The 25,200-nt window shown below is 34.9% G+C and overlaps 1 protein-coding gene across 18 annotated transcripts in view; it reads left to right on the top strand.

Annotated features, from left to right (window-relative positions):
- The first annotated feature begins 2,452 nt into the window (after positions 1-2,452).
- The window catches only part of LOC127789360 (protein REVEILLE 8-like), a 62,413-nt gene continuing 39,665 nt past the window's right edge, over positions 2,453-25,200 (top strand). For 3 of the 18 annotated variants that reach the window (XM_052318350.1, XM_052318347.1, XM_052318353.1), the window contains exons 1-7: positions 2,453-2,734; positions 4,559-4,616; positions 6,863-6,986; positions 7,078-7,233; positions 7,345-7,470; positions 9,158-9,267; positions 10,664-10,723. In XM_052318350.1, coding sequence (XP_052174310.1) covers positions 2,577-2,734; positions 4,559-4,616; positions 6,863-6,986; positions 7,078-7,233; positions 7,345-7,470; positions 9,158-9,267; positions 10,664-10,723 — 792 coding nt within the window. In that variant the 5' untranslated portion in view covers positions 2,453-2,576. Of the gene's footprint in view, positions 2,735-4,558; positions 4,617-6,862; positions 6,987-7,077; positions 7,234-7,344; positions 7,471-9,157; positions 9,268-9,369; positions 9,483-10,663; positions 10,724-15,483; positions 16,108-25,200 lie in introns of those variants that run through there. The other 15 variants (XM_052318354.1, XM_052318357.1, XM_052318340.1 and 12 more) reach the window with 14 other exon arrangements.

Here is a 25,200-nt window from a genome sequence, read left to right as displayed (position 1 = left end):
ATATCTTAGTTTGAAAAACATTCCAACTTTATTTTAATATAACCTTATCTTACTCATTTTAATAAACGTTACCTTATAGTATAAAAGTGCACAACAAAAATGTTTGTGATTTTTGAAAAATTGATTGATAATTTTGAAAATAAGTGTTTATTATTTACTAGGAGTGCCAAATAGGTTATAAATTTCACGTGCAAATAAAAATTGAACTTTAATTGAGTCTCACATAGGTTATAAATTTTTAATGGATAGTATGATACTTTTATTTAATTTGTTATAATTATAAATCATGCACTGTTTAATGTTAAAATATAACTTTAATGAGTTGGTGTCCAATGATTGAATTGAAAGATGACATGGCAAAAATATCTTCATGAGACTCAATTGTTTTATTATTCAATTTTTGTGTGTATTATTATTATTTTATCTTTATTAATAATATACCTTAATGCTAGATTTAAATAACGTTTAAATGAATATTTTGATGTGTTCTTGTATTTAATAAATGATAATTTATTTTTATTCATGACTATCTAATTTTGTATAAATGAGTTCACACGTTTCTTGTTAAAAATTTTATTCTTAAGTTATTGAGAATATGATAATATTTTTTTTAATTAAAGAAATATTAAAATATTTCTAGTTTAAAGTTTTTTTAAACAAGAATTTTAATCATACGAGCATAGAGTAGCACATAAGTTTACTGATTTGATTAGTATAAGATATTAATGATAATAAATGATAAGTTATATGCCACAAAATATAAGATATGAATAATAAACATGTGAATGGAGACTCATTCAATTATGAGGTAGAATTGTTCATTGAATGATCTTTTTTTTTTTTTTTTGGTTAATGCACAATCACAAACATTTCCGTTGTTCGATTCCACGATTTCAGCAAGAGAGGTAAATCGGGAAACCCAGCATGTAGGTTTCGACCCCTATCACAATCGCAAACGTGAGGGTGGTAAACATTTTTTATTTTTCAGAATCACTTATTACCTATTAAACTATCTCCTGATTAGAGTTCGAATACAGAACCTGGGGCCCAAAAAACAACACCCTAACGATTCTTCTTTTGCCAATTAATCTACGCCCGGGGGCATTGAATGATCTTTCTAGTTTGTCCTCTTGGCGACTTCTTTTTCTGATTCATTATGTTATTTTTTTCCTAATTGCTCAAGGTCTCGAGTTGTGATTTTTGAAACCAAAAATAGCAACAAGTCTGTACATCTCTCATAGCTGAATCCAAAAATAGCAACAGGTCTTGAACATCTCTCAGCTTTTAGCTAGCACATAAAAGGAGCTCCAAATAATTTTGAAAGCTACTTCGGTGTAAATCATCTTAAAAATGGTCGGTTTAATTATCAAATTGACTTAAAATCACTAACTAATTAAACTGAACCGAATCAATTGATTAACTCGAATAACTGAAGTAATTGATAATTAAAAAAATTAAACCCAAATCGTATAAGTTGAATCAAAACGAATCGGTTAAACTGAAAAAATGTAAAAAATCAAAATAATTGATTGAAAACTAAAAAAAATGATATGATTTTATAAATATCAAAACAACATCGTTTTAAAGCTCAGCAAGTTTGGTTCTTCAAACCAAAAAATTGAATTGAAAATTAAAAATCGAACTTTTGAAAAAAATTAATCATCCAGAACAAACAAGTTCGACCGGCTCGATTCAATTAATTTGGATAAACCAAACATTTAAATGGATAACCATACCAACTAAGCCCTTTACATGAAGAAAATGTCAAATTGTGAAGTTTTTCTTATTTTATATTTTAATTTTTTAAATAGATAATCTTACTAAATTATTCACTTTTACATTTAAATGGATGTTGCATGTTACTTAAAACACCCATATTTCATATAATCTTATGTATAATTTTACTACCGACATGAATACATCCGCATCACGTCCCAACAATTTTGATATTCAAAATAATTTTTGTTACTTTATCTTATCATTTTATATATTTAAAAAAAACAATATGTACTATAGAGTAGAGGGAAGTTAATAAATGAAAGTAAATAAACAAGTTCCTGGGGTTAGCCAAATGGTAAAGAAGAGACTTGTAAAGATGCAGTCATGTTAAAAGTTGCTAGCGTAAGATCGATTCATGAGAAAAACTATTTTTTTGGAGATGGTCCTTAATAAGTGTTAGTGGACGTAGCCTCAAACCCTGACCACTTAGGCATATTCCTTGATTTACCTCTCTCGTGATGATCTAAGGGCGGGTTCGGCAGGGACACGAGTGATGGCGCATGATTAAAATAAATAATAAATAAATAAGTTAGAGGTTATTATTAAAAGAATTAAAAATTTAATATAGAAAATTAATAATTAACGGAAAGCGAAGAAGCTGGTACCCATTCAATCGCCGAAGTCCCGTCAAGCTCAAGTGCGTATACGATTAGTTGTAAAGGCCTCAAAATCCACTCGCTCCTGTTTCTCACATATCCAAACTCGCCCGCCACATCACAAACTCCTCTCTCTCTCTCTCTCTCTCTCTCTATTTGGTCTATGCCAGCACCACCAACACCTCCGCCGCTGCCACCGCCATGAATTCGAGCTCCTCCAACCCTCCGGCTCAGTCCATGGCGAATTCAACGCTAACCGATGGCTCAGGCAAGAAGGTTCGAAAGCCTTACACTATTACCAAGTCCAGAGAGAGTTGGACCGAAGAAGAGCACGACAAGTTCCTTGAAGCTCTTCAACTGTTAAGTTCTATATTTCTTCAATTTTGAACCTTCATCTTCCTTTGTTTCTTGATTGATTCTCTCATAATTCTGCACACACAGAGGACTCCTGTTTGGCTACGCTTTCTGTTTCTGTTTCCGTTATTTTCGGGAATCGAAATGATGGGGAACAGTCCTCCTAGTGTTTTTATTTTGTGCCGAAAATAACTTTTTCCTATTGGTTTTCAGAAAAATTCTCAAAGCATGAAATTCACTCTTCCTCTTTTTTGGTACTTCGGGATATATATAATTATAAACAACTAAAAGTTTGAGAACACCATGCAGTTTATGAAGTCCTTAGCATATTCAGAGAATTTAGCAGGCAATCTGTTGAAATAGATCTCGCCAAAATTCACACACACGCGATTTCCTCACACAGCTGAACACAACCCTTCACTACTTAACTCAGAACCGAAACCAGAAAGATACAAGAACACAACATCAAACCACAAACACTCACACAACAACAAAAGGATTTATCCTGGTTCGGAACTCTTGGAAGAGATCCTACATCCAGACTGTTATGACCTTGCTTTCACTATCTTGAAAAACGGAATACAAGATTACACATGCTGTTCGCACACTCTCAGCCCAATTACCAGACCAAGAACTAATCAGAGATTACAAAGAAAAACCCTTTACTCTCACCCATACACAGCACATACTCTTCAAACGAGATAGACCGCAAAAACCTTAAGTTCTAAGAGACCCTCACGCCCTTCTATTTATAGAACATAGAGGGCGAGAATTACAAGATAGAAAATAACCGCCTACTGCTATTACAAGACTGCCCCTGATTTACATGCTTCTAGAAGATTTATTCTAACTACTTCTAACTAACACTATACTACTGAACCCTAGACTAATCCTTAAGCAAATATTTCAACACAATCTGAATATATTTCTTAAAAATGTAGTGGTTCTAAAGAATTTGCTCGAATGAGAGCAAAGGTGCTCGTTTCTTTAGGTCAAATGTAAGCGCAAAGAGAATTTTGAAAGGTCATCGATCATATGTTAGTTCCTGCTCTCAAAAAAGTCGATATGCTAGGAATTTAGCCTAAATTTTGAAGCACTTTCTTTATATTGCAGTGCTTTCCTAGAAGTTTCTTGAAAGCCGCTCCCGGGAGCAGTTTGCCCAATAAGTTTCCTGTACTGTTTTGCGTTATATAGAAATTCAAGAACAAAAATTAAAATTTTTATAAAGTTGAAAGTAGATCTGAACGATTTGACAACCTTAGTGGTTCCATAGTTGCTTGTGCTTGGAAGGGAGATCTAGTGGTTTTAGTTTTGACTTCTGAGGACTCCCTAATTAGAATTGTTGGACAACAGCTTTATGTTTTTTTTTTTTTTTGGAGGGGGTGGGTGTTCAAGTAATCCAGATTGCTTTTTATCTAAGTGTGAATTTTATTTGGTCGTTAGGAATTAGATTAAAAGTCACTTTTGAAGGCTTTGCAGTTTTGAATCAGAAACGGTTGATTGGCAATTTACCAAGCCTCCTATAATATCATTAGGACTATAATTACTTTGATTTTGACTTGTGTCTATTAGTTCTGTCTGGATTGGGCTTTCCACAGATATTAATCATATTATCTCCACTTTCTTGAGTACCTTGTGTGTCGGTCACTGCTGTTATAAGTCAACATGGTGACGGAGCTGGTATGGTATTGAAATTAACCTCAACTTCACATGGTTTCTGTTCTGTAGTTATTTGAAACATTGTTACATGAATGAGTTTGGAACTTGGTACAAAGAATTTGTGTTCTGAATCTTGGTTTCCTTTGTGGCATCTTTCCTGGATTATTCAGGTTTGACCGTGACTGGAAGAAAATTGAAGATTTTGTTGGTTCAAAGACAGTTATTCAGGTGATTGTACAATATTTTATGCTGTCTTACTAATTGCTTATGGAGTTAGTTCCAGATATATTTATAGATTATCAACTGGATGAAAAAATTGGACACAATTATCGGAATACTAATGAGGTTAATGAAATTGTTTTGGGATCTCTTCTTTCTTGTTTATTTTTATTTTTATTTCCATGTTATTTTTCTGAGGAGGGGGAAGTAATTGGTAAACTCAATATAACAGCAAGTAGGAAGTTACGAATTAGCTTTTTCACCCACCAGCATTGCTTCTTCTTTTGTTTGTTTTCCTGTTTGTTAGCACTGTATTTATTATACCCTTAAGAATATAATATGTCCTTGAAATAAATTTATAAAATCCAACTGATATCCTTCTTTGATGTCATTCTGTAAAACATATCAGGTGAGAGCTATTTAGTTGTTTCTTTTGGGAAAAGTTCCTGACTCTCCTGAGCAATTAGCATAAAGCACTCAAGGGTTATATTTGCCTTGCTGCATCTTGCTCCTACTCCTAGTATTGCTTGTTGTTATGTAGTGGTATCTGGTTGTGGTTGGCAAACAAAACAGAAAAAAAGTTTGTTACTCGTTTTTGTTTTCATAAATTTTGAGGAACTTTTGAAAATTTTGAAAACAAGGAAAATGGGTTTTCACATTTTTGTTTTTATTTTCATTTCTTCCCCTCTCACACTTCTCTCTGTCGGTGACTCAATGTCACCTACGCATCACTGGAGTGGCAGCGGCAGCCATCAGCAGTTGTTGGGCACCCCATTTGCTGGTGACTGGGAACTTGGAGTTGGTTATGGCAGTGACCAGCAATGAGGAAGCTTGCTGTGTGGGAGAAGACTTCTCAACGATGCTTGCCTATGTCAGGGACTACCATGGGAGTCAGCAACTCCAAGATCACATCTGGGAGTTGCTGGTGACTGAGAGAAGACTGTAGAAGTCACTTGTGACTCTGGCATATCTTCCAGTTGCAAGCAATGTTAGGGATGAGTTAGGATATAAAGAAAATAAAAAAATAAAATTCAACACTGTAAATGAACTCAAAGTTGTGGTGCAATATGTTAAGTTTTCATTTTTTTTTAAATGGAAAGGAGAACAAATGCAAAGGAAAACTGAATACAAAAAAACTAAAAAAGAGAACTGAAAACTAAAAATAAAAATTTGAGTCTGTCAAACAGGCCCCTAGATAGTAAGGTCATTACATTATTTGAAACAATAGAAGATACATTTTCAATGTTCCTCACATGACTAGATGCTTTCTAGCAATAAAGTTTTATTCCAAGTGTTGGCATGGCAAAATGATTTCAAAAACTTTTGCAAACTTCGAATACCTAAAATCTTCTTTATCTTAGTAGAGATCTTTCTAGATTTTTTCTATTTTATGTGGTCAATCAAATTTATTGTTTGTCCCCTCATGTTTTACCCTCTAGTGTAGTCTTGAACAACCACTTATTCCTTTTGTTTTTTAACATCTCTTGTTAAATCATTTTGTCTTAGATTAGTTAAAAGTCTCGAGAGGATAGTGGTCAGGGATGCATTCAATATTTCAAGGGTTAGTTAGTTTTCTGTTAGGTTGGTTATTATTGTAACGGTTTGTTAGTTTGTTATCTTATAATGTTCGCCCCTTGTGTATTATAAATAGGGGGTCGGGGGGTCTCATTTGAGACACAATTGTTGTTCTATCTTGAGCGAGAAAGAGATCGAGTATGTGCTTTGTGTGTGAGAGAAAAGTAGTTGCTTTGTAATCTCAAGATTCTGTATAGCCTGTGTGTATAGGGCTGTGAGAGATCCGAGAGCAGTGCATGTAATCATCTCTTGTGTTTTCAAGATAGTGGAAAAAGGCCAAATACAGTCTGGACGTAGGTTCTTCATTAGAAGAACTGAATCAGGATAAAATCCCAGTTTCTTGTGTGTGTGTTTGTTCTGTTCTTATTTGTTTTCTATATTCTGTTTTTCTCTTTCGTGTGTGGAGAGTTTCCTACTGTTCGTGAGAGTTGAGAGATTGATTGTGTGGGGTGAAAGACTCGGATTACATCTCTCTCTCTCTCTCTCTCTCATTTTCTTGTTGCAATTCAAATATCTTAACAATGTTCATCATGCAATTCATCTATATCTGTCCTTTATTGGAACCTGGGGAACACAGGTTCAAACCATATAACAGCTTCTCCACAAGTGGGAGGCTTTTTGTTACCTCTCTCTCTCAATAAATTTTTGATACTTTTCCTTATTGAACTATTCATACTCAGATCCGGAGTCATGCTCAAAAATACTTTCTGAAGGTCCAAAAGAATGGCACAATTGCACATGTACCTCCACCTCGCCCTAAGCGCAAAGCTGCTCATCCTTACCCACAAAAGGCCCCAAAAAATGGTTTGGCATGACAATAATGGATATGCATTTCTGATATTTTTAATTTAGATATGGATCATTTTGACATGCAATTTTCTTTTTAAATTGGCAGTTTTAGCACCGCTGCAAGCTTCCATGGCTTATCCTTCTTCATTAACTTCCCTTCCTCCTGGATATTCTCCATGGGATGACACTTCCATGCTCTTAAATACTGCATCTGGTGGAATGATGCTGTCAGAAGATGAACACAATCTTCATGGACTTGAAGGCATGCGCAAGTGTTTTTGTGTTATCTCTAATGTATTTGTAAATGTTATAGCATTCCTTAGTTAAGGGAACTTTCTTGTGCTTATTATGGCATGCAACGTTACTGATTCAGCTGATATTGGATCAAAGGGGGTAGGAAGTATTACTAACGGCAGCACTGTTGGCATTGGAAGCTCTAGTAGAACACGGCCAAGTTCTGAGTTACTGGTGCAAGGAAAACAAGGTTCTTTGTTTCATGGTAATCTTTTTGTTGCATCTTTCTTCTACGTTTGTGGTTGGTTTAAATTAGTCAGCAAGCTAAGTAAAGCCTAATGACTAAGTGGCACCACTTCATAATGTTTTTCGTGGTTAATCACCTTCAATCTTACTTGGCCTATTTTAACATCATTATAGTGCAATGGATGTCACAGAGCAGATTTGGTTCAGTTGAGCATTTTTTAGGTCTTGTTTATGATTTTCATTGGATGTCAAGATGCTTATGACATCTTGATCTGTGTCTGGAAACCATTGGAATCCACAATATGTCATCTAATACATAACATATTGCTTTGCTTCTTGGATTGAACCATGCATTCCGCAAGATGTCATTTAAAACTTCATGCTTATGGGGTTCATACCACTATTCAGATATGGAATTCATTCATGATATTTGCCCTGTTTAGAGTTTTTGAAGTGTATAAATATGTAGTAAGGGTATTATTGTAAATAGGATACTTGGTATACTCTTGTATAGTAATTTCTTTTATATATACCTAGTTTGTACTTTTTAGAGAATAACACATTATTTTATTCCCCTAGATGGTATCAGAGCCAAACCCTAACCCTAACAACTTGTGAGTTATTGTGGCTGAAACAATTAGTTGAGGAGTTAGAAGTCATTAGGGTCAAGTCTATGTAGTTGACGTGTGACAATCAGATTGCTATCCACATTGCTTCTAATCCTGTATTCCATGAGAGACTCAAACATAGAGATTGATTGCCATTTTATTTGAGAAAAGGTGCTTTTGGGGATGTTACAACATTTATGGAATGATCAATTGGCTGATTTACTCACTCACTTAGAGGTCCTCATGTGAGTGGCATTTGTACCAAGTTGGGCATGTTTAATATATATGCTCTAACTTGAGGGGGAGTGTTGAAGTGTATAAGTATATAGTAAGGGTATTATTATAATTAGGGTACTTACCATACTCTTATATATATACCTAGTCTTTACTTTTTAGAGAATAACACATTATTTTATTCCTCTACAAGAATATATGTTTTAGCTGCCTTATATCTTATTTACAAATTCATGTCCTAGGGTTTGATTGTACAGGAAACTGTTCCTGTTGAGAGTGTTTTTTGTAATGTCCATGATATTAATTCTGTTTTGAGAATATAAAGAAAGCTGCCTTACATTTAAGGTTCATGTCCTAAGTTTCTCTAATTCAGTAAACAATTGGTGAAAAAGGCTGGTTGGACGTATTTCTCTTTGGGTTTGCTGTAGCAGTTTGATCTGTAAGCTTTTCTCTGATTTTGTGCCATTAACTGCCTAGCAAAAATTTCAGTCAAGCTGACGTCAACCTTAGAAGGTTGTGATGCAATTATGTTGCTCATTTGTAAGGCAATATAAATTCTCCCCCCTCATAACCACAGACCACGGACTTGAGTGTGGGTGCATGTTTAGGTGCTAGACTTTTGGAGAATATTCCATTATTTTGAAGTCTCTGAAGGCATATTCCATCTGTTCCATGTTCTACTGAAGCAAGTATTATTTTGAAGTCTCTGTAAGGCATGCTTGATCTGTTCTATGTTTCATTTAAGCAAAGGGTCGACAAGACATGGAGAGTATTTTGTTCTACTATGTGAAACTGACAAATACATGCAACCTATTAATCTTCACGTCCGTGTGTTCTTCAATTGAAAAAAAATAAAAAATACAGGTATACCAGATTTTGCAGAACTCTACAGCTTTATTGGGAGCGTCTTCGATCCAGATACTGAAGGTCACATGCAGAAACTAAAGGAGATGGATCCTATTAACTTGGAAACTGTAAGATATTTCAAAATTTGTCTGTTCCCTTTGTTTTCCATTTCAAGTAGATGATGCCTCTTAGTTATGTAATATGTGTTTGATATATTATTTGTTACCAAGGACGGCAAGCCTTGGTAGCAATGGTAAGGTTGCTCCTTTATGAATGGAAGGCCATGGATTCGAGTTGTGGAAAAAGCCTCTTTGCAAAACAAAGGTAAGGCTACCTACAAAAACAACTCTCCCCTGACTCTCATAAAGTGCAGAGCCTTGTGCACTGGAAAGCCCTTTTACCAAGGTAAGGAGTAATTTGTAATGGCATTTGTTTCGGATTGGCTGTTGGTTCACAACTAGCCTATATGTGTTTAGGAACATAATTAATTTTGGGGGGGGGGGGGGGGGGGGGGGGTTGGCAGTGTTGCTTGAGATGCTGAAGTGCATTTTTGGGTAGTTTGTAGTTTTCCCCCTTGTCAAATGAGACCAGTGATCTGGTAAGATGAGGTTTTTTGGAAACAAACTAAAAGGAAGTTTTGAAACTGGTGTTATTTCAAGTTGATGCTTTGAGGATGAGGTGGTATCATTCAAAGGGAACAAGTATTTATCACTTTGAGCTTGGGCGGTTTAAGCAGATGAAGACAGCATATCATCTTGACATGGTTTGACATTTTTAAGTATAATGAAGACTAATGGCTTCCGTATATGATGTTGACTTTCTTTATGGTGAAGATATCAATGGGAGAGGTGCAAAGCCAAAGAGAATGTGTAAGTTGAAGGTTGTAGAGAAGGCATAGGAAATAATTTATTCAAATTGCACTGTGAATCGGGCAATTTCTTGAATGTTTGATTTGTTTTCCTCTCTCAAGGAGCAGGTTGCTTAATATGTTGAATGGTCATGTTGTTAAAGATATTGCGTGGCAAATATTTTCTAGTTTAAAAAAGAATCTCTGCTAGTTGCTTTAAGGCTTTTGGAATCAAATCAGTGATCGATATCATTTCTGCACAAGTTAACAGAAGTTGAAAACTCCAAGACGGCATAACTTGTAGTTGTAGGAGTTTCATTCCAAGGGGAAATTAACCAATGAAGATTTAAGCGCTGATTTTTGATACCTTGGGATGGTTATCATAATTGCCAATGACAGCTACATTTACATTATACTGAATATTATGGGCCTATTAATGAGGTTTCGTTGTGTGTTGGACTCTTGTTGCTTGCCTTCATAGATGAGCATGCTTACTGCTTCAATCTTCAGTATGAAATCCATACATTCTTGTCTGCTGATAAATATCTCTTGTATTCATAAGGTTGATTGTGAAGTTTCTATTGCTGTCACTCTGAACATCTTGTTGATGTCCTCCATTCTATTGGAAATTATTGATTGGCTAGTGATTTGTTTCCCCTGTTTTATTGGATGTGTAGGTCTTGTTGCTTATGAGAAACCTCACAATCAACTTGTCTAGTCCTGATTTTGAGCCAATTGTAAGTTTTCTTCTTCTTCCGTGCTATGATAGATGATTCTTTACTAGATTTTTCTGGACAATACCTTATGGTATTTTTCTTCATTGACCTTAGAAAGTTCTAGCTTGGTGTAAACATGTAATTTTTCTTATGTTACTTGAATTTAAAATTTTTTCTGGGTGCCTCAATTTACAAAGCAGTAACAACTTGACTGTAATTTACATATTATCATTTTGCTACATTGGCCATTAGTAAGTCACGAAAAGGAAATAAAATCTTAGTCCAACAAAGAACATGAATTCCTGTGAACAGATCAGGTCTTGTTCTCTTATTATACAGCTATAAAAGCATTATGAAAGCAAAAAAGAGGCAGCCTGTACATTGCATACTTTCCTTTAGTTCTTGATTGCTTTTCATTCTGGCTTGCCTTCTGCGTTTCCCTTAATGTTTAATGTAAACCTTATTTAGAAGAGTATGTCGGACTGTTTTCTTGTCTACTAAAAGCTACTGGATTGAATTCTTGTTTACATCTGATAGCTCAATATTTTATGACTTGAGAGTTCAATATAGTATGATTTTCATTTTAGCATAGATTGGTCAGTGTTCTTTCATAGCTTTCAATTTTGTGGTCAAACAAACTATAGTTGCATGGATAACATGATACACAGTACGCCCATACATTTAAATGAGGAGAAATAAGGATGGCAGGTTGGGCTGCTGGGAAATGGAGAGAAAAATATTCGACCACCATCAAAAACCATAATCCCACTAAGGAACTCTATATATATATATATATATAGAGAGAGAGAGAGAGAGAGAGGCACTGCTGCTTCTTTTCTGGTGGAATTATGTATATTTCTAACAGTAGACTGTCATTTTGGTTGGCAAAATCCAAATTACGGTCATTTAAAAGTATATAACATACAAATGTTGGCTTGTATGGCTGATACAAGACAAAAAATGTCACATTCTGTCAACATTTTAACTTTTGTGTGGAGGCTGACGATTGGGATACAAGCATCTGTTTATGGCAGGTAGTTTGGCGAGTGCCTACTCATGAAAACCTCATGTGATTCACCCAAAATTTAGTTGTGAAAACTGGATTCTAGGCTAGGCATTTTTAGATTTTCTATGCCATTTTGTTTCTTTTAATCACAAATTTGGTAGTGGGATTAAGACTTGTGATTGTTGTTGTAATTAAAAATTTGGTACCATGGCACTGAACTTGTGGCTTGAAACCATGATTTCATTAAGGGAGGATGGACATTCTGAATGCATTCATTGTATTTTTCATTAATTTCTTACAAAAAATAAGATTATGAAAATAACAAAACCCCCTGTCCCATACCACAAGAGCAAGATGAACTCTGTGATTTGGAACAGTGAGTCACCAAACACGTTAGGTTTTGGATAATTATCTTCCAAACTCCCTTTGTTTTTTTTTTTTTTTTTTTTTTTTTTTTTGGGGGGGGGGGGGGGGGGGGGAAGACATGTATGGACTGGTTATGGTGAAAAACTCCGCAAAATTGGCTATTAAATCCTTTCATTAAAGGATTGACCAATTATAAAGTCAAAATTGGAATTTATACTATACGACAAATTTTCTTTTGGAAGAATTTTCTTTTGGAAGAACTCTAAGGAAAGCCCTCAAAATCAAAATTCCCAAATTTCTGTTACATTGCCAAATGTGGGGATCACAATCTCCCATGAATACATAAACAAAGATATTGCCATAAAATGAATCAGTAGTAGGTCGAAAAGGGGCTGAAGGGAAGAGTTGGGTTTGGAGAGGGGTGGTGGTGCGTTGTTAGGGAAGGGTTGCGTGGTTGGGCTGGTAATAAGGAAAGAGGGGGGAAAATAACTGTGGTGGTTGTCCACAGTAGTGGGAGTGGCTGGCAGGGGTGGGTAATTAAGAAAATAATGCAAAACGGGGGATAGGTAGCAGGTTAGGCTGATACAAATGGTGATTTAGTAAGGGAGAGAAAGGGAGGGGGAGTCATGCTGGAAAAAAGTGGTGGTACATTTCAGGTGAAATCATGTGTATTTTCTACATTGGACTTTTATTGTATTTGCAAAATCTAAGCGATGCTCACTTGAATGAGTCTCATTCTAATATTTGCTTGTATGGCTTAGATGAGAGTTATGAGACACACAACATGTGGCATTCACCCTTAGAATTTAACCATTGTGTGGAGACTGACATTGTGGGAAGAGGTAAAAACCTGTTTTAGGAGGGGCAGTTCTTTCTGTTGCCAATACACAATCCTTATCTATATCAATTGTGACCAATTGTGCCAATACACTGTAGGTCCTGCCATTTTAGGAGATTGTCTATACCAATTGTGACCATATCTATATAATCTGGAAGCATCAAAGCTCTTGTTATGTGGTAACCACATGGATTAATTTCCAATGTTTCTGCTTTGTAGTATAAGCAGATAAAATTAAATGGTCCAACTCTAAACTCATCTTATGTACTAGATTTTATTAGCAGAACCCATTAATTTAATGCCACCCCTTCCTAAGGTAAAGAAAAACAAAATCCAGAATTTTGAAATGGTGGATGCTCTTGAAGTTCCAAGTGGCCACCGCGACTCTTTCATATTGTTCTAGTGAAGGTGGCATTTTGCATTTGGAATTTTCCCTCTCTATGTCAGAGAAAACATGTCCATGAAAGTTTTGCATGCTTCTTTCCAAACACAAGGCAATAGGAATGCCTGCAAGCCACATAAAAAATTTATAGTTCTCTGAGAGCAACTCCAATGGAGCACCAAATCCAGCACCAACGCCAATTTGGTGTTAAATTGCTCTCCAACAAATACACCATTTTGGTGTTGGGCACAACTTTCAATCTCCAAATTTGGTGTTGAGTGAATAGTATAACACCCAAATTTGGTGTTATACTATTCACCAACACCAAATTTTATTTTTTATTTTATTTTATTTTTTATTTTCAATTTTACCCCTCTTTGTATAACTTCAAAACAACTTATTTCCTTTATATCCTTTATCACTTTTATTATATTTGTATATTTTGATTAATAATTAGAAATATAAATTTAATTGTTATAAAAAAATATATATCAATGGAAATATTTTATTAAGATCTCTAAAATGAGTATAATATTGAATATATTTTAAAATATTTAATATATTTTATAAATACCATGTTAATATAAAATGAACTAAGTTTGTTTATGTATATGAAAATTTTTTATTTCAATAATTACTTGATAGAAAGAAAATATTCTTAATGCAAAAACTCAATAATATAATAAAAAGTAATAACATTTCTATTAACTTAAATTAAAAATACATGATGAAAATAGAAAACAAGTTTAAAATAAAAAAAATTATGGCTTAAAAATAAAATGTTTTCTATTCTTAATTCTAAACTACCATTTAAAAATTCGGAAGGTCATCCCCATTTTCTCCATAACCACCAAAATACTGGACAAAAATAGTTTGAAAAAAGTTAGGTGAAAATATAATTAAAAAATTAGTAAGAAAATTAATTAGAATAACATATTTTGTAAAAAATTTAAAAAAATTATTAGAGTAATTTTTAATTTTTTTATAAAATATGACTAATTATTTTTAATAATATTATGCTAAGTTAAATAAATTAATTAATATTTATTAAATATTTATTTATAAAATATTCTTTAAAGATTCTCTTTGCACCAATTTGGTGCCAGCACTTTGGAGACAACACCAATTTGGTGTTAAAGAATTTGGTATAAAACACTGGTGGACACCAAATTGGCGCTGGATTTGGTGTCCAATGTTGGAGATGCTGTGAACATGCTGGACTCTTTCTCCATCTCAAACTTGGAAGTTGACCTGGTGTGTTCTGAGTCTCCTGACTTTTCACCTGGTGCTTTTACTCAAAAACTGGTTAAAAATGATCTTGTGGTCAATGTCTATTATCCATATTGGCGTATAATGAGGCCCTCATTGGGCCTACAGACTGAAGACCTATTCTCCAATTATTGTTGCAGAAAGTAGATTGCCTAAACTGCGTTTTCTTGTACTGTATATGCAAGCAATCTTCTATGAAATGCTTATACCATTAGTCAAATAGTTTCTTATCTTGGGTGGCCATTTTATAAAAACTTGTATGAAATGCAATCTTACAGATGATAAAAAAATGTGAAAAATAAAAAAGAAAAGCTGTTTGTGATCATTTATAACTCTGGGGAAAGAAAATAAAATAAAGATCAAATTTCGGGCGCAGCTATTTTGCTTTGACAACAAAACCGCAATCATGCAAAGGTACCAGAGAGAGAGCCAAAAACAAACAACTTTTCCTTCCCTCCTCTCCTGTCGTTCATTCTCATCCTGCCTACCTGAGGCTGCTGTGCATTTGTATCTGACCATAAAACATGGACATAACAAGCCTTTATCCCACTTTGTGAGGTCGGCTACACGAATTCAAGTATGTTAGTTATTTCTATGGCCTTATTTTCTGTAAGGCCTTTATAATTTATTCATATTGTACCTAAGTGTATTTCAGTAAGTCCTTCTTGATCTCCCTCTACATCTTTTGCTAGATACATTTGCTCTCTTCACGGGAACCACTATTACTTCTTGTATGGCCAAAGTCACCAAACCATCTTCACTGGTGTTTTATGCACATATTTATCTCCAATACATACAAGTAGCCAAACAACTTGCAGGAGTACTTTAGTATTGTTCTGACTAGAGGACTTCATCATGCTATTCCATTTTTCTACTATGCATTCTTAATGGACATCAAACCTGTTAAATAAATTCTTCAGCTTTGACTTGTAGATGGTTTCATTGGCTGGTGCAGAGGGAGGTCCTTTCTTCGTATGATGTCAATACCAAAACTGTAGGAATTGCTACAGCCAATGTTACGATGAACCAGAACAACGAGCTCTCATGTTAAAACTATGAGCAGGCCTTATATGTTGCCGTGTAGTATGTATTTCTCTTTATTATTCTTTGTCGAGAAAGAAAAAGAATTGGTCAGCAAATACATATTACGATCTCTAGGTTGACGTCCGATTGGAATGTTTCTTCAGCAGCATTATTATAGATGGGAAGTACAATAGCTCTGGAGCGACCATGCTCTGAAAGTACGAGGATATAGAACTGCTGCTGCAGTAACAGGGCAGAATTGCCGGAGTGAGTACAGAGGAAACATCCTGCAATTTTGAAACCCTTTTAAGTACATATTCTAATATTCTGTGTCTTTTTAGTAGATCTGTATGTATTTGTAGGGTCTGTTTGAGGCAAAATATGATGAAAACAATAATGCCATTCTCATTTTTGCTGTGCATGATTTGCCATGGCAGTGTAGCTCTGATAATTCAGCGGTCCCTATGATAATGTAAAATTGCTTCTTGACCTCCAAGAGAGGGCTTGATCATTGTTTGCAAGATCTTTGGCTCTTTGCCCTTCTTTCTGCTTGTTTTCATTGATTATAAAGGCATGAAGGGCATAAAGGATGAATGTAAGTTTAGATTTAAGATCGGGTTATTATCAAATTCAAATTAATTCATAAATATCTTTAGTAAAGATACTAGAGAATGAAGACTAAAAAAAAATCTCCTAATTAAATTTTTTATTGGACAAAATTGGTATTAAATATTATACGATTTTAATTTTATATATCTTAATTCTTGTCTCAAACTTCACTTTGGAGGCACTTATATTTTAATTCTTCTCACAGCTCGTGGGAGAGAAAGTATTTTAGACTCTCAAGATATTATAAATATATTTATTTTTATTACAAATACATAATAACATGTGATTAATTTTAAGATACAATAATATAATATCCTAAAAATACAAAAGATTTATTTCTTTCTTTCTTTCTTTTTTTGCATGGACAGGTCTCTTCTCTCTTTTTAGGTTGCATTATAAGATTAAAACCAAATTAATTAATTTTATTATAAAAAAAATTATATGTCTTATAGCAAACAAATCAAATCACATTGGCCCAAATTACATAAGATTCAAAACCAATTTATCTAGTTTAGATTTAAATGCAAATTACCTACATTTACAATGTTAGTAACGAAACTAGTTGCTACGCCCAAAAATAAAATCTCATGGACCTTAAAAATTATCTTTAAACGGCATAAAGTCTCATTGCAAATTGTAAAACCACGAGGGTCTATTTTTAGGTTAAATGTAATTTAACTTAAAAATAAGTAATTAAATCTATTTTATATTTTTATTTTGGCTAAAATGTCAAATAAATTATTACACTTTGGTGAGACACCAAATTTACTGCTATACTTTCAAACCGAGGGCTATATGAACCCTTATACTAAATGTCATATCTTAATGCCATAAACAAGGGTTTTAATTTCATTAATGACATTAACTCCCAACTAAATTATAATTCAAAAATTAAACTCAAAATTAAATTCCAAACACACTAAACAGTGGATGAGTGTTCGTGATTGCAATTTAGGTTTTTTGCATTTTGAGGCATTGATGGTTGTGTGGGGTTTCTCAAATTTGGATTTCGGGTTCAATTTGGGCATTTGGGACTATATAGGATTTTTTGAATATTTGAGGTTAGATTAGGCCATTTGCAATTATTCTTTGAATCTCAACCATGAACAAGATAAATTTGCTTGTAATTGAGAATAATAAAATTAAAATGTTATTAGTGATGTTAAAATGATATCTACCATAATGATCAACAGTTCGTCTAAAAATATAATAATTTATTTAATATTTTTAAAAATAAAATAAACAATTTGACTCTGGATTTTTAAATATAATAATGTTTTTAAAACATTTCTTAAAATGCAATAATTAAATGGATGCAGACCAAATTACACTTACACATATTTGGCACTCATCCTTTATTTCCAAAACAATGAAAATGAAAAAAGAAATTGAGACAAAACCGGGACAATTAATCCAACTACTCTTGTCAGATAAGCCGTTAGGCCACTACATTTGCGTGAACTTTCCCTCAACAAACGAGACAATAATGGAGCGCCAATGATCTGATCGTTAAAGCATGCGAAATCAACCTCCCCGGCAAGCGCATGAACCTTCTCGATCGCTGCCTATATATATGTATTTATATTATATATTCGCTTCCAAGTGTGAAGCAGAGTTTTAGTTAGTTAGTTACAAGAGGAAGTTATTATTTTTATATTGATTGATCAGTTTTCAGTTCCATTCTCTTCTTCCTCTTAATTTCTTTCTGCTAGCTAATTCTATTATCTTCACACGAAGTTCTCTCTCCGATCGAGCTGAATTCTTTCTGGCCTGCTGTGTTCCGTTCACGCCACATCGATCTCTGCCTTTAGAAAGGTAAACTCGTCGAAGCTTCCGTGTTATTTTTGGATTTTGTTGCCTTCTTGATGTTAGGATATATAAATGTGTGTGTGTGTGTGTGTGCATTCTGTGACTCTGACTGAGTTGATTAAATCTGGAGTGGGTGATTAAGTTGTTTGTGGCGTTTCCGCTAGATTTTTGAAGTGTATTCTGGATTTTGAGATCGATTAACCGATCGGTCGTGGATACCGTCGATCGTGCTAGTCGATGACGATAGGATTAATTGGTCAATCGATCGAGAGATCGGTAGGTATAGTTGTATTCAATATTAACTAAGTATAGGTTTTCAATTCGGAATTCAGTAGCATGCAATAGAAGACAAATTCAAAGCACAGTGAAAAAAAATCAGCGCCAGATATCGAGTAATATTAGCTTTTTGGTATTCTGAGTATTTGATCTTATATCCTCTCGGCGCTTTCAGTTTGTTGTGGTTCTATCAGCGGTATTGAAATGCTGTCTAGCACTGTAGAGCTTGCTTGCACCCATGCCATTTGATTCTTTGCGACGACGACATTCCTATCACTGTAATTAACCTCTATATCCTTGAGATTCATTATGATTTCACGCTTGTTATTTTTAAGGGATTTTTCTTATACTACCAATTGGTTGAATATGTGAACGTATTTCTGAATTATTATGAATACGCGGAGAAGATTAGTACCATCATTAAGGCAGCGAACGTGAGCGTGGAGCCCTACAGGCCGAGCTTCTTTGCTGAACTTGTTGAGGAGTGTTGAAGAACTCATCTTCAGCATTCGTTGGGGTGGTGGAGCTGCTGTTGTTGCCGCAGCTGGCACCGACGCGACCGCAACCCCTGTTGCTCCTGCTGCGGAGGAGAGGGTATGGTTCTGTGTAATTCTTTTCTGTGTTTATCAAACAGAAAGGAATAGAAACCTCAAACATATAAACCGGTTATCATATAGCTTTTGTTTTTGCACGAAAAAAGCCATATTAGATTCACAGGAAACAACTTCTTACTGAATAATCATGTTTCGAAACATATTAGAACCAGATAATGCTTGGTTTGATAAAACGTGATATTATATATGCTATTAATTAATCTTTTGACTCCATAGATGACCTTGGATATGAATGTCTTTGCAGGAAGAACTCAAGGAAAGGAAGACACTGATGATGACATCGGGTTATCCTTGTTGGATGATTGGAAGCTACCTTTTTCCCTTTTCAATACACCAGGTATGATATCCAATTCTCGAGGATATCTATCCCGAGAGTTTTACTATTAAATAATTGAATTTTTAACTAACTGATTATTTTTATTTTGTTCGTTTAAAAATTAATATTTTTGAGGATTTATAGTTTTATTCAGGCAAAAATCCACTTAGAAGGTTGGTAGTTTTTTTTTTTATATACAAAATTGCAAGTTAATGAATTATTCATTATTGTGGAATTATGCATGTAGACATTGAAAGCATATCACATTAAAATTTCTATATCGTATCTCTCTTAAATTTCGATGTGTAATTTTGTATATAATTAATTCCAACAAGTAATGTCATAACAATCCTAACATATATGTGTATTGTCCACGGGCACAATCTAACATATTTATGAGTAACTAGTTAATGCTTAAATAAAGAACATGTTTATATTTTTAATGTCAATCTAATAAGGTAGATGTTACAAACAAACAGAGATAGCAAAATCTCCAAACACACACACACCGTCAAAATCCCACAGATGAACTCACACGAACTGAAAGATAAACGCAAAGCAATATTGACAGTATTTAAAATATAAACAAGAAACAGGAGGCACGAGATTTTATAGTGGTTCACCCCAAAATAGGGTTACGTCCACTTGAGCTCCGGTGAGAAGAGCTCACTCCACTAAATAGATTCAATCTGATTACAGCGTAAAAACGATAACAAACAACCCTGATTTTCTACACTATAAGCCACGAAATCACTTACAAATTAGGAGCTTACCTTATACAAAAACAAAATCAGGAACGCTTAAAGAAGACGATCTATACAACATTTACAGAGAGAGAACGAGAGAGAGCAAGAAGAAAAAACCCTAGAAAAGTGACCGACTCCTTGCAAACCCCCTCAATCAATTTCGTCTTTAATGCCCCCAGAAAACGACAATCTCGAGGCGTGATATAAATGAAATGAATGGCTCGTATTGCCTCAGGAAAAGCAGCACCAAAGGTCTGGATCAAGTCGTGCAAAAGAGACAGCAGCAGACAAAACGACAAAAGACCACAAGTTATGAGCATTGGGCTGGCCCAAGGTGGCTGCTTCTTGTGGCCCTCCAGTGGGCGCCCAAAGGGGCAACCCAGGTTGCCACAAGAAACCCCCCAGCCATGGGCCTCATTTTATGTTTCATAATATAACAAACTCCACCTTGAAACATCAAATGACTAAGTAATCAGATATGAAAATATAAGAAAGCATGCTACAATTCTCACCTTCACAACTCTTGATGACCAGAAATTAGCCATCATTGATATGCAACAATTTTAAGCAATGCTTAAATTTAGTTGCAGTTAATACTTTGGTTCCCATGTCAGCTGGATTGTTGGCTGAAGATACTTTCTGAATTCCCACAGTTCCGTTGGCTATCATTTCTCTTACATAATGATACTTCACATCCACATGTTTGGTCCGATCATGATACACTAGATTTTTGGACAAGTGGATGGCACTTTGGCTATCCGAGAAAACCATCACTTTGCTTTGAAGCAAGTGAATTTCCTTTAGTATGCCTTGAAGCCATATGGCTTCCTTAAAGGCATCTGTTACAGCCACATACTCTGCCTCTGTTGAGGACAGAGCTACAAGAGGCTGTAACTGAGACTTCCAGCTTATACAATTTCCACCCAAAGTAAAAAAGTAAGCAGTGGTGGATTTTCTGGAGTCTCTATCTCCAGCAAAATCAGAGTCCACATAACCAACAAGATCAAGAGTATCAAATCTTTTCTTAAAATTTAAACCAATGCATGCAATACCATTTATGTACCTAAGCAAATGTTTTAAGGCATCCCAATGTGCTTTACCAGGGTTAGACATATATCAACTGAGTAATGAAATTGAATATGCAAGGTCTGGCCTAGTGCTTATCATTGAGTACATAATTGTTCCAATTACATTTGCATAAGGGACATTTTCCATTTCTATTATTTCAGAGTTGGATGTGGGACATTGTAATTTTGATAAAATAAAATGTCCTGCCAATGGAACTATGACAGTTTTATAGTTTCCCATTCCAAATTTATGAACAGCTTTTACCAAGTAATCATGCTGATGTATCTTAAGGCTATTATTGCTTCTATTTCTCTCAATCTTCATTCCTAGTATTTTCTTAGCATAACCTAAGTCTTTCATGTCAAAAACTGAATTTAACATCGATTTTAACTCATTAATCTTTGACTTAGATTTGCTAATAAGAAGGATATCATCTACATAAAGCAGTAGATAAACAGGAATATCTGTGAGCATAAAATAGAAGCAATTGTCATATTGACTTCTAATAAACCCAACCCCTAGAACAAAATTATCAAATTTTTTGTACCATTGTCTTGGGGCCTGTTTTAAGCCATACAAGGATTTTTTTCAGCAAACAAACATGATCAGGTTTTTTAGACACCACATAACCATTTGGCTGAACCATGTAAATGTGTTCATCAAGGTCTCCATGTAAAAATGCAGTTTTAACATCCAATTGTTCAAGTTCTAAATCATATTGAACTACTACTGCAAGCATCATGCGAATTATCTTAAATTTGACCACAGGAGAAAAAATTTCAGTGTAATCTACCCCTTCCCTTTGTGTGAACCCCTTAGCTACTAGTCTTGCTTTATATCTAATAGGGTCATCAAGAGATATACCTTCCTTTAATTTGAACAGCCACTTACATTGGATCAGTTTCTGATTTTCTGGACGAGGGACAAGTACCCAAGTTTCATTTGCCATCAGAGAGGCCATTTCCTCATCCATGGCTTGTTGCCATTTTTTACTTTCCTTTGAGCTGACAGCCTCCTCATAAGAGGATGGCTCACTGCTCCTCATCTCAACACCTGCCACTAGGGCACAAAACACCAAATCTGAGAAAGCATACCTTGAAGGTGGTCTTATAGACCTCCTGCTTCTATCTCGGGCAAGTTGGTAGTTTTCCAGATTATGTTGAGGGGTGTCATATTGCTCCACCTCAATTTCTGTTTCATCATTTTGTTCCTCATGATCAGATTCATGATCAAAGGTCTGGTCTAAGTTTGATGTGGGTAAAGGGTCTCCTTCAGATTGAAGGTCTGGTATAGCTGGAGCATTAGGAGGATTGTTATCTATAACTTGATGCTCCACCTCTATTTGGGTATCTCCTAAACTGGTGAAATTATCTGTGTCATCAGTTTTAGATAATTTGCAAGGGAAGACTGATTCATTAAATATAACATCTCGGCTGATGATAATTTTTACACCCTTAGATTGTCTTTCCCATAGCCTATATCCCTTAGTTCCTTCCTGATACCCAACAAAAATACATTTAGTGGATCTAGGTTCCAGCTTTCCTTCTGACTGATGAGCATAGGCTTCACAGCTAAAAGTTCTTAAGTAGTTTAAGTTTAATTTCCTTCCAATCCACTTTTCTTCATGGCACTTTAAATTAAGGGCTGTGGAGGGACTTCTATTTACTAGGTGTGAAGCTGTTGCTAAGGCCTCTCCCCAAAAGGATTTAGGCAAACCAGATGTGAACAAAAGGCACCTCACTTTTTCAAGGAGGGTTCGGTTCATTCTTTCAACCACCCCATTTTGTTGGGGTGTATTCCTAACAGTCTTATGCCTGTTTATTCCTTGGGAGTTACAAAAATCATCAAACTCTTTATTACAGAATTCTAAACCGTTGTCTGTTCTAAGAGTTTTAATTCTCCTATCAGCTTGGTTTTCTATTAAGATCTTCCAGGTTTTAAATTTCTCTAATGTTTGATCTTTTGTTTTTAATAGAAAAACCCACACCTTCCTAGTATAATCATCAATGATAGAAAGGAAGTACCTGTTGCCACCATGGGTGGGGACCTGGGAGGGTCCCCGAAGATTTGCATGTAAGTACTCAAGGCATGCCTTCGCCAGGTGAGTTCCCTTATGGAAACTCATCCTGTGTTGCTTGCCAAGCACACATGGTTCACAGAAACCGAGGGTCTCAGCAGACACTGGACCAAGGTATCCTTGGTTTGACAGTGCCTGCAAACCTCTCAGGCTCATATGGCCAAGTCTCAAGTGCCACAGTTCAGTCTTATCAGTGTTAACATAGCATGCAGAATTTGATATAACAGAGGAATGAAAACAGCCATTTAAAACATATAAACCATTTTTCTTTAAGCCAGTTAAGATTAATTCATCTCCTTTAAAAACATTCAAGGAACCATTTTCAGCTTTGTATGAGAATCTTAACTCATCAAGTGTACCAAGTGAGATTAAATTTCTTTTAAGGTCAGGGACATATCTTACATCAGTAAGAGTTCTAATTTTGTTGTCATGTAACTTAAGAGTTATGTCACCTCTACCCTAAACATTACAAGAATGGTTGTTTCCCATATACACTATTCCATTTTCTCTGTTATTAAAATTGTGAAACCAGTCAATATTAGGACACATATGGAAAGAACAGCCAGAGTCCATAATCCATTCATTTGTAACCGAGCTTGAGGAAACATTAAGCACCTCAGCCAAACAATTAGAACTACTAGCTACTACTGTTACATTACCCCCTTGCTTTTGTTTTTTCAAGTAGTCATAACAATATTTCTTTATATGACCTTCTTTCCCACAGTGGTAACATTTCCACTTTTGTTTTTGTTTTCCCTTCTTTTCCTTCTTTTTTCCCTTATACCCTGACCCATTATGTTGTTCAGTATTCACAGTATAATTTCTTTTATCTGTATTTCCTTTAACAAACAAATTGTTGCCAGATTTCTTAGATGTACTAAGTTCTAGTTCTCTAGCCTTAATACCAGATATAACAAGTTCCATATTAGGTACTATACCAGTGTAACGTAAAGCATGTTTCACTACATCATAATCATCAGGTAGGGAATTTAACAAAATCATTGCCTCACTAGTATCTCCCAAAGCCTGATCAGTACCTCTCAATAACAAGGTGAGTCTAATAAATTCATCTATGTTTTCATCCATAGACTTAGATGTATTCATCTTAAAGTTAACCAACATGCCTTTTAAATAAACCAAATTTGGAGCAGACATTACAGAATATAAAGATTCTAATCTATTCCAAATTTCAAGAGGTAGAGATATACCATCAACCTTACGAATTACTGAATCACCGAGATGGAGGAAAATCAGATTAAAAGCCTCTTCTCTGATTTCATCAGTTCGAGCTAGCTGTTCAGCTGACCAATTTTTGTCATCTGACTCAAGTGCTATAAGCACTTTGTGATGAGAGAGAAGTACCCTCATCTTCTTTTTCCAACTACCGAAATCCCACTTTCCATCGAATGTACCGATTTCAAATCGGGTTGTTGTCATTTTCGTAATACACGAAAATTTCACAAAACAAAAACCCTAGTTTACTGATTGAGACCTGTACAGCAAACTCACGCTGATAGGCTCTCTTCAGAAAACCCTAGAGTTCTTAAAAAAACAACACCGACACAGTAAGGACGGGAAACCCTAGATTTTCGAAAAAACAGAGTCGGTCGAGATTTTGACCCTAAAACGTTGGATACGATAAACCAGAAGGCTCTGATACCACTGTTACAAACAAACAGAGATAGCAAAATCTCCAAACACACGCACACACCGTCAAAATCCCACAGATGAACTCACATGAACTGAAAAAAGAAATTATGGTACATGAAACAGTGTGTCAAAATCCCCTTCACACACTGTTTCATGTACGTGGAAAATATAAATTATGGTACACGATAATTAACTAGACAAGAAGCACAATGCATGATACCCATAAAAAGTCACCTCTACAGAAGGGTGAAATTCTCACACTATGACTACCATGACTCGAACCTGCATCCTTGATTACAATCTGCTACTCGGGTACCAACCATGCTATGCCTGTGGGACAAGTTCTTCCCTTCTCTTCTTTGAAAAAAAAAAAAAATAATGATTGTGACTTTCAAAGTAGAAAATAACTTGATTTTAAATATATTTTCTTATCTCTTAAACTCTAAATT

The sequence above is a fragment of the Diospyros lotus genome, chromosome 13, assembly GCF_014633365.1.
Source record: "Diospyros lotus cultivar Yz01 chromosome 13, ASM1463336v1, whole genome shotgun sequence".
Lineage (NCBI taxonomy): Eukaryota > Viridiplantae > Streptophyta > Magnoliopsida > Ericales > Ebenaceae > Diospyros > Diospyros lotus.
This window is presented reverse-complemented; position numbering and strand designations above follow the sequence as displayed.